We start from the raw sequence: 10,980 nt of genomic DNA on the forward strand, positions 1-10,980 counted from the left end.
AGAGAGAGGGAGACACAGAATCCCAAGCAGGCTTCAGGCTCTGAGCTGTCAGCACAGAGCCTGACGCGGGGTTGGAACTCACGGACTGCGAGATTATGACCTGAGCCGAAGTCAGACGCCTAACCAACCGAGCCACTCAGGTGCCCCTTAAGTGTTTTTTGTTTTTTGTTTTTTTTAATTTGAGTAGGGCACATATTATCTCTGCAGATGGCAGATCACATGTCATGGTCACCTGGAACTTTTTCCGAATTCAGTTCCATTCCAGCCCCTGGAGAAATGCCTTAACTTCTTTTACCAAGAAGACAGAGGTGACCTCATTTAATTCTGATTTTTCCCTAGTGTTGCACCTTTTCCTATACTGCAGAGCCATGAATGAGGGCAGGGAGTGGGGGTTTTACCAACAGGGAAGACTAAGTAATTAGGTTGAGGAAAGACTTGAACTGAAGGCAAGAAAGGAGCTCAAAGGCCAGGCCAGCAAGACAAAGACATTGAACCCCCCCGCCCCCCGATTGATTCTTTGACTCTTGTTCTTTTCCTCCAATTCTGGTCTAAGCTTAGGCTAAAAGGAGGGTGGTGTTTAATTCTCTAGGCGTAAAAAATACTTAAATGCCCACTACTTGAGCATTTCTCTATGGAAATTTGTGCTGGTCTTTACTTGACTACATCATTAAAGACATGGGTCCACTGTGCTTCTGGTTTGGGGCTCTAATCCCAGTGAGATTAATTGTGTCTTTGAAAATAAGATAAGCAGCACATGAAAGTTCATAAGAACATAAATTATCTTAGATGAAAGGGCATGCTTTGACATTTGAAATGTAATTTACCCTCAACTCTTTATATCTTTTCAAATTGTGGCCAGTTTGTTTTGGGGGGTTGGGGAGGTCTGGTTTATCAGGCAATTCATCATGTTGTCTGATTTCTTTCTGTTTCAGGGATCACATTGTGAATATAACAATTTACACCTAAAGCTTAAAGAAAAATAACCAATCAGCCCCCAGATTTCTTCTTTTGTCTCTGTGTGCATAGCAATGCTTTAGAGGAGGCTGGTAACATATGATGAAAGGTCTTGGAATTTTCTAGGCTTCTCTTGCTGATGGGATGATTAAAGGAAATGCCTTCTAAAAATTTTTTAATGTTTATTTATTTTTGAGAGAGAGAGAGAGAGAGACAGAGAGAGAGACAGAGACAGAGAGACAGAGTATGAGCGGGGTTGGGGGAGCAGAGAGAATCCCAAGCAGGCTCCACACTATCAGTGCCCAGCCTGATATAGGAATTGAACCCACAAACCATGAGATCATGACCTGAGCCCAAATCAAGAGTCAAATGCTTAAACCATAAGAGACTCTTACAGACTGAGAACACACTGAGGGTAGATGGGGGTTGAGGGAGAGGGGAAAGTGGGTGGTGGGCATGGAGGAGGGCACTTGTTGGGATGAGCCCTGGGTGTCGTATGGAAACCAATTTGACAATAAATTTTTAAAAAAGAGTCAAATGCTTAACTGACTGAGCCACCCAGGTGCCACAAAATAGGGAATAATTCTTTTAAAGTACTTGACATATTTTTATATACCCTTTTAAAGAACTTAACATATATTTATACAGAGACTTAGCATAACTGATAAAATGTTTAAATAACAAAGTAACAGGGATAAAAGTTGTGGTTAACTTCAAAAGTATTAACTGCTATCTGCTTTGATATTTTAACCGGCCGCTTCCTAGAAGTTACAGGAGAATTCAGGATCCTCTTTGTGCGTGAGGAACCACAGGCAGAGGATATGTAGGGGGGCCTAGGGGGCTCAGTTGGTTAAGCATCTGACTTTGGCTCAGGTCATGATTTCATAGTTCTAGGGTTCAAGCCCTGCATCGGGCTCTGTGCGGACAGCCCAGAGCCTGGAGCCTGCTTCAGATTCTGTGTCTCCCTCTCTCTCTGCCCCTCTCCCTCTCATGCTCTGTTTGTCTCTCTCTCTCAAAAATAAACACTAAAAAATTTTTAGATACGTATATTTATTCATGTTTCTTTAGTGTAGATCAGTTTTCTGTTTTTGTTTATTTCAAGTTTTCGTTTAAATTCCAGTTAGTAGCATACAGTGTAATATTAGTTTCAGGAGTCGCATTTAGAGGTACATCACTTACAGACAAAACCCCGTGCTCATCACAAGAGCCTCCTTAATCCCCATCACCCATTTAACCCATCCTCCCCCTCACTCACCTCCCCTCCAGCAACCCTCAGTTTGTTTCTCTATAGTTAAGAGTCTGTTTTATGGTTTTAATGGTATTTAGTGTAGGAATTTAGTGTAGAATTTCTAAGTCCCCTTAGAATCTAATGGGCTTCTGTGGTTTTCGAATGTGAAAAATTTCCAAATAAACTAAACTTTATGTGTGGCAAAATTCTTTGTGACCCAAATTCATCCAGACCGTCCTTGACTTACGGTGCCACTCTGGTGGCCATCCATGTGAATTCAACATCCACGGGATGAGCTGCAGTAAGAACAAATGCGGATTATGTATTGCTTGCACTGCGATGTCCCCTTCAGAACCAGGGCACTTGGAATTCTGTGCCCTTAAGGAATTGTTTGTTTTTCCAGGCTGGTTAATGCATCAGGAACTTGGCTTCGTGTAATCATCACTGAACAAATACCCATACACCTTTTCTGTGGGAATTATCAGAGCTCTAAAATTAACTTTAAATTGGGCATGTATAAAAGCCCTGCCAGTCTGTGTGTGTGTGTGTGTGTGTGTGTGTGTGTGTGTGTGTGTTTAGTTCAGAAAATGCAAACAGGCAGCTTTTAGCAGAAGACTCTCGAGCAGCCTGCTTTACCTCACTGGGCAGCTCTGTGTAGGTGATGGGGTTGACGCCCGGAGCCCCATCCAGCTCATGTGGCTGTGGGAATCACTGGCATGGTCTTCATAGACCATGTCTGAGCAATTTAGACTTCACATTGACCATCACCCAAGGCTACTCACTCTTTTTTTTTTTTTAATGTTTATTTATTTGTTTATTTATTTTGAGAAAGAGCATGACCAGGGGAGAGGCAGAGAGAGAGAGAGAGAGAGACAGACAGACAGACAGAATCCCAAGCAGGCTCTGCACTATCAGTGCAGAGCACGATGTGGGGCTCCATCCCACGAACTGTGAGATCATGACTTGAGCCGAAATCAAGAGTCAGATGCTCAACCAATTGAGCCACCCAGGCGCCCCAAGGCTGCCCACTTCTTAAGGGGCATATGTAACTTGTGCTGTTGGTTTTCTCTCCCCAATGCTGTGGGTCACCTGATGCTCAGTGGGGCCCGAGTGTCTATTCAGGGCAAATTGCCTTGAAAATGTAATGACCCGTATGTGCCCTGTGTTTCAGAATTAGGAAGCACCTCAGAGAGATAAGATGGACTGTGTGCTTCTCGAGAGCCTGACCGAGGTCAGAATTTATGAGTCTGGTAGAGAACCGATGAAGAGTTCATCTCACTGCTGGCTGAAGAGATTACTCTGTATAATGATCCTGGTCTTGAATTTATATCACTAGATATAATCAACAAAATTAATATCTAGAAGTTACAGATTAACAAGAGAACAGAATGACTTCATAGGAAAATAGGCAAAGGGTCCGTGCAGATAGTCCCTAGGCGAGGAAACCCAAATGGCTGCATATAAATAGAAGTTCAGCCTCAAAGAAATGAACGTGGAAATAAAATGAGATACTGCTTCACCCCCATTGGGCCGGGAGGAGTTAAAATGCCTGAAAATCCTGTCTTGGTAAGTGAGAGGAACTTTCCTAGGCTGCTCGTGGAGGTAGATATCAGTAAAAGGGCTTGGGAGAGCATGGTGACTATCTCCAGTAAAGCTGCTAATTTTTCTTTGCTACTAACCAGCAATTCCACCTGTCCATCGTACCTGGAGTAGCTCTGGTACAGATGCGTGAGTCGCACACAAGGATTGTCACCGCCGCGTTCCCATAGTGGAAAGTGTGCCAACAACCTAAGTGCCCTTTAGCGAGAGAGTTACAGGGGTGTAAAGAGAGTAAACAGGGGTGACATAGTAATGCACTAGAATAGTCATCACTAGTGAAATGAACGAACAGGACTTCATGTATCATGGTTCAAAAGTGTGGGTCATGGATAGATTTTGATGGTATTGAACATTAGCAAAGTTTTGGAATGACGTTGTTGAAAACAAGTAATGCAGTATTATATATTCTGTGAGTACATACCCACGTGGCCATGTTATAAAAATGCGTGAGGATGGTAGACAGTGGAAACAAGGTAGGGATCACCCCTGGAGAAAAATGAAGTAGAGGAGAGGGGAGAGGTGTGCGGGGGGCTTCTAGTGTTCTGCAGTGTTTCATTTCTTTAAAAATAAAACACTGATTTACCCAAAGCAGAAGATTTGAGAGCTTGACAGTGGATAAAGGGACCTCTATTTTTTTAATGTTTATTTATTTTTTAGAGAGAGAGAGAGAGGGAATGAGCAGGGGAGGGGCAGGCAGAGAGGGAAACACAGAATCTGAAGTAGGCTCCAGGCTCTTGAGCTGTCAGCACAGAGGCCGATGTGGGGCTCGAACCCACGGACCACGAGATCATGACTTGAGTAGAAGTCGGTCATTTCATCGACTGAGCCACTCAGACACCCCGAGGGACCTCTATTATATTATCCTCTATATTTTTCTTTACATTTGAGATATTCCAGAAATTTTAAAAGGTAATGAACTTAAACCCAAGTAAAAACATTCGTGGCATAATTTTTTTAAAGTTTATTTTTATTTATTTTGAGAGAGAGCAAGGGGCGGGGCGGGGGGGCGCAGAAAGAGAGGCAGACAGAATCCCAAGCAGGCTCCACACTGTCAGTGTAGAGCCTGACATGGGGCTCGAACCCCCGAACCATGAGATCATGACCTGGGCTAAAATCAAGAGTTGTCTGCCTAACCAACTGAGCCGCCCAGGTGCCCCTCGTGGCATAGTTTTTAAGACCACATTTGAACTATATACTGTATTCCCAGAATTACTGAAAAAGAGTTATTGTACTTGGCTCCAACAAGTGTTTGTTGGGTGTTCGGCCTGTGCAGGAGCCTGGAATTAGTTGAGGTTGTGCTGGAGAAGCACATAGACTCCGTTCTGCCCTTCATAGGACCTAGAGTCTCCCAGGTAGACTGGCGCTGGGCAGGTAAGGAAGTGGGTCCTGATGAGAAAGACCTTTCTGGGGTGGGCACCGCCCAGAAGGCAGCACACTAGCTGGCCTGGCCGGGGCGTACCCCGACTACAGTCATATTCTCCCAGGACTGGGAGACGTGAGGGAGAAGTGGGGTGGGCAGGAAGGCTCTCGTCGAAAGCTTAAGAAGTAAGGACCAACCACTGGGTAGGAGGGCAAGATGGCCTGAGAGGGCCTGGGAGTTACCAGGTAGAGAAGGGAGGAGGCAGAAAGAAAGGCTGGGGATAGAGGGCAGGGCTGAGTCTCTTAGTGGAAGGGCTCAAGGTCCAGCTGCTGAAAGGGGCCCTGATAACCCGGCCCAGCTCTGCATCCATAGGATGCCCGGGGACCAGTAGCGAACTTGGTTGCTCCGTGCCTCGCTCATCTCCCAAACTGGCCCACCTGACAGAGAAGAGGACATGAGGAGAAACTTGGGCTCTCAGCGATGGCACAGCCGGAGCGACTCCTGTAGTCCCCTAAGGGACAATCTCAGGCCCAGTCAGCAGCTGGGCTGGTCTTGGCTGAGGGAGCATTACTGAATTCACTCACCCTCTCCAGGTGCCTCTACTGCTTGTTTGCCCTTCTTACCCAACAGTCTCTGGCGTGTTTCCTTCACACACAGCCGGAAGTGTGGCTTCTTCAACACGGTCTAGGTCGAAGCTCTGCAAAGGCCGGGAGCTTCCCAGGGTTCTTTGTGTAAGGCCTGCCCATTCAGTGTTGCCTAGGTTCCCTGGGGCCCCTTGTGTGGCAGAGAAGCCCTTTCCCTGTGACTGAGTGTCCACAGGATGAACCCACAGGTACCAGAGAGGCAGCGAGGACAGAGGTATTCAGAGTGTGGAAATGGCACAGTTGACCTGCCTTGAATCTCGGTTCTGCCACTAACTAGCCATGTCACCTCGGACAGGACACTTGTCCTCTCTGAGCCTTGTCTGTGGGTGGGGATGATCACAGTACCACCTCGTGTGATCAGAAGAGTTAGCGTCTGGGAAATGTGTACAGTAGCTGGCACCCAGGAATTACTACAACCACGCTGACTATGGTCACTGTTGTGGCTCTTTTAAAAAAATTTTAATGTTTATTTTTGAGAGAGAGAGACAAGAGACAGAGACAGAACATGAGTGGAGGAGGGGCAGAGGGAAGAGGGAGACACAGAAACGGAAGCAGGCTCCAGGCTCTGAGCTGTCAGCACTGAGCCCTGAGCCCTTTGTGGGGCTCGAACTCACAGACCATGAGATCATGATCTGAGCCAAAGTCAGATGCTTAACCAACTGAGCCACCCAGGCACCCCTTTTGTGGTTCTTTATTATGTAACTTGAGTCTCTGTTCCTTGATATCAAAAGAACTAGTTAACAAGAAAATTTTTTCCTTTTTTTTTTTTTTTGCAGCAAAAAATACGTTATCCCTTTACAGTGCAGCTGTCCTATAGATTTCGAATTTCATATCACTTTGATTCAGTCTCATGAAGCCTTTACTGTTGACCCGATATCAGGTAAGGAGAATCAAGATTTCAAGTTTCCAATTTCCTCAGAGTTCTCAGAGCAGAGAGGATTTGGAGAGTGGGTCTCAAGTTATAAAAGAGAATAATCTTCTTTTGAATACTGTATTTTCACATGTGTAGCGATAGCAAGTTTGACGTGCCTGACTCATGGAAAATCGGGATTGGATACTGGAGAATGAGGACACTTCTGGGTCATTTGGATCATGTAGATAATTTGTAGTAGCGTCCAGGTGAATCTCTTTCAAGATCAAAACTTGAAGTTGGAAATGAACCCATTCCTATTCTCATTTTGGCTCTTGGTATATCCTTGGATTTGCATTCACCTTTTCACTCCGTTTCAATTAAAATGGGAATATTGTTTCTTACCAAGCATTTGGAATGTTATTGAAGGCTCTTGTGAATTTGCCCCACGTGTGGCGTGGCCAGTCCGTCTTTGACACAGATCCTGACACTGCTCAGGGCTTTTTGAAAGTGCAGTCTGCATCTGAAGTGATTTCTGCTTCCCAGCTTCTGTCTCTTGATGTTTGGGTCTGGGCTTAAAAATCTGTCCACCGCAGTCTGCTGCGAACACTAAAATAGTTTTGTTTTTTAATGTCTGGGTAGGGATCCATTAATTTCCTGATTGCAAGTGCATGGATGAATGTTCAAAGTAGAAATGTTGAATTGCTTCTAAATTACGAAACGTATATAGATTTCTTTCCTAGAGAAGCAGGAGCCATTCTGAGATTTTTGAAATGCAGCATAGCTTTACCACTTACATGGCAAAAAACAGGACCTGATTCTCTTTCCAGAGAGGAGCTTTATTATTTTTAGGCTTTAAAAAGAAGAGAGAATAAGTGCTTACCAAAATTGTACTAAACAAGATGATATTTCTGCTTTTAATGAGAGTTGATGTTCTCACTATAAGCTTTTTGGTAGAATAATAATAGTAATCCTTTGTTAGTGACTATTATATGCTGGGCACTGTTCTAAGTGATAGGTATAGATACATTTCATATATGTGTATGTACCGGTACATGTAATCTGCTCCACGACCAGGTAAGGTTGATATAATTATTATTTCCATTTTATAGACATAGAAATGAGGTGCCAAGTGTTTAAACAACTTATCCACTACTGAGGGACACTCAGTAGTAAGTGGCAAAGGTGGGGCTTGAAAGCAGTCATTCTGGTTCCAAAGTCTGTGCAGTGCTTCATGACATACAAACTGAATTTTTGCCTTACCTCTAAAGAGGTTATAAAAACTTGACACACGAGGTCAGTTGGTAAAGTGAGCTAGCTCCTGCGATCTTAGTCCACACTCTCCTTAGAGGTTATGGCAAGAAAGAGGAGGGAACCCTCTTCCCCCCGGGCCATCGGACCACACTGGACCTCTGGGACTGTCCCGGAAAGCCACGTGCTAAGACAGATCCAGATAAATCCCAGTGAAAGGGCATCAGGTCATGGCAGGAAGGGGGATGGCGGCGGGGGGAGAAGCTCAATTAGAGAAGGGTCTTGGAGACAGGCTAGGTGTGTCAGTAGCAAGAATCACTATGGTGTAGAAAGGAATGGCCTTGGCCCGCGTGGCTCCCGGTACATGATCAGAGATGCTCAAATATGAAATTGGTTTCTTATCAAGTAGCCAGTTCACCTTCACTGAAGGCTCAGACAGCAGATGGGGCTTAGAGTAGGGTGGTGCCCAAGACATTCAGCACTTGGGACAACTATGAAGCCAAGGAACCCAGCCCCGGTGACTTGTGTTAGGTTGCTCTGGAAGGGCCTGCTTTTCTGTACTGGTAACAGGCACCTGCAGGTGATTCTGATACAGGCATTCCTCAGCAAGCCCAGCAATCACTGGTCAACGTTCACCAATGAGATCCTACCCCACCCAATGGTCTATAAATCTGTTAAGCTCCATAGGCAGAAGGGAACCACTGAGCTTTCCGAATAGTTGTGATAGGGGCTGGTTTTCAGGAAGGTCAGTGTAGCTGTAGTGTGTCGGTGTGACTGAGGCAGGAGTGGGCGGGGAGCCGGGAAATCACTGTGTTGGGAATGAAGTTGTGTAAGCCTTGAGAGCCTGAACCAAGCTGGTGTCAATGGCAAGGAAAAGGAAGGGAGAATCTGGAGGAAAGCTAGAGGTTCCTGTGGCCAAGTCATACTTCTGCAAAGAACTATTGTCCCAAGATCCGAAATATTAATCTACCAAAAAGCCTGTTCCAAACCGGAGGACTACATACATGCAATTGTTGAGCACAGATGAATGGCAAGTGTACATGAACTTAACAATTATGCAGGTGTTTCCTTGAGCACTCAGGTTATGAGCTGTACAGCTACATAATTCAGACAGATGGATGACCCGTGAGCTCTTTGCTCCATCTGGTAGGCTTTCCGGTTGTTCTGGTGCTTGGTTTGTTGCTTATCTTTTAAATTCTTCCTTTAAGTGAAATGACATTGGATATACCAGTTTGGAGTCCAGAGAGAGACAGGAGCTAGGGACATCTATTTCGATGTCACCGAGGTACTGATGGAACGTACCGCTGGGGGACTGGAGGTGATGTCACCTGGGGAGGAGGCGTGGCTAGAGAAGAGAAGTGGATGGAGAACTGAGCCCTGAGTACCCAGGCACTCAGAGGATACTGAGGGGGAGTGGGTCCAGGACAGAGACCAGGAGGAAAGTCGGGAGGGTGAGGCAAGCAAAGCCATTAGTGAGCAAGCCAGGGCTCTTGAACTTTGGGGGTCCCACCTGTACGATTTTAAATGTTCTACATCATGTGGATGGCATTGCTGATGAGTCTGTACCAGCAGGTCTTCTGGGCTGGACCACTCAGCCTCCTCTGTAGCCATTTTATGAGGCCAAGTGCATTCCCTGACCCACTGGTCTCTCTGGCATATTCTTGCTTTGGTTTCCCATTTTGTTAACATCCTGTTGCATCTGCTACACATCTTTGAGGCTACGGGATTTACTGATGACTTCCATTCACCTGGAATAGATAGCCCTGGCTGCCTGGACAGTGAATGCGGGTCAGGTGCATGGAGCCCAGGCAGGCTCTGGGCTTTTCTGACTTGCCAGACATCCTACCTGAGTCCTAGGTCTTATACAGTCGGCCAGTCATGGATCACATAAGTCCTTATTGCCCCCATTTTATAAACTGGACCCCGATAGGCTAAGAACATGGGCTAATTTTACACAGTTAGGATGTATAGTTATAGACAGTGTTTTAAGCACATCTTTAGAGGCAGTGGAGATATCCATTGTCCATGGGGTTCTAAAGCAAGGTCTTCTCTAGGAACTAGAAGCGTCATTTATTTATTCATGCCTTCCAGGCACTTTGTGCTCAGGCTTACCAAATGAAAAAATTTGAATAAAGCTAATTCCATTTACAATATATGAATCGGACATAGTGCCCCTAACTTTAACTCAACCGGCCATTTGCCCACTGGGCGTCCTGGAGATGCATGTGTGCACTACCGCTGTCAGAAGCTGGGTCTGTTGATGGTGCCAAGGTCTTTCTGAGACTGGGACATGGAGTGAAGGATTTTGTAACCTTCTTTATACCGCCGACAAGAAATCATATACAATTAAAACATCAAGAAGACCTACTCTGTTGATAATCTTGGAAGAGTCAGCAATGCATGCCTTTGGCCATGATCTTATCAGTGTTGGAGAACAGCCACATGTCACAAAAAAAAAAAAAAAAGGTTGAATTTGTTTACTCTGAGCACTTGGAGATCCTGGACATTCGCCTGGCTTCCCATACACTCAGAAGAATGCATGCAATTCATATAAATCGTAAATGGTGGCATAAAATAGCAAGGTGAGCGAGGAAGTTTGAATGCTTACAGAAAGTTTTAATGCTTGTGTTCTCTTTTTTCCCCAATGATGAGGAATAGATCAGCCATTCAGAAATAATTTTATATTTCTCATTTTCTGATGAAATGCAAATTTATGACAACTTTATATAGATTTGGGGGTAATCCCAGAGCCTCTGCCCTCACTTTGGACCCAAATATAACACTTTTTGATTATAAGCAACTCAGCCGGGAGCACATCTCGGCAAAGAACAATTTCCCTTCCCCCTGGACGAGTGTTAGGACACCATAAACAGTGCACCATACCTGTCAAAGTGCAAGGCACCTCCATGCACCAACCCCTACTCTGGGTGGGCCAGAAGGACTTGACCCCTAGTCCAAGCACGTGGTCTCAGTTGGATTCATTCCTACTTCTTCGGGACCTGTCATCACAGTGCTGGTCATACCCCAGCATTTACCCATTTAGGTTTCAACAGCAAGTGAGTGTTAAGTCTTTTTTTTTTTTTTTTTTTTTTTT

The 10,980-nt window shown here is 45.1% G+C and overlaps 1 protein-coding gene across 3 annotated transcripts in view; it reads left to right on the plus strand.

Moving 5' to 3' along the window:
• Positions 1 to 10,980, plus strand: part of CFAP221 (cilia and flagella associated protein 221) — a 104,199-nt gene that overhangs the window by 29,321 nt on the left and 63,898 nt on the right. For all 3 annotated transcript variants that reach the window (XM_077779614.1, XM_077779616.1, XM_077779615.1), the window contains exon 7: positions 6,562 to 6,665. In XM_077779614.1, the coding sequence (XP_077635740.1) occupies positions 6,562 to 6,665 (104 nt within the window). The remainder of the gene's footprint in view (positions 1 to 6,561; positions 6,666 to 10,980) is intronic.

The sequence above is a fragment of the Crocuta crocuta genome, unplaced genomic scaffold (genome assembly GCF_008692635.1).
Source record: "Crocuta crocuta isolate KB4526 unplaced genomic scaffold, BGI_CrCroc_1.0 scaffold18, whole genome shotgun sequence".
NCBI classification, from domain to species: domain Eukaryota; kingdom Metazoa; phylum Chordata; class Mammalia; order Carnivora; family Hyaenidae; genus Crocuta; species Crocuta crocuta.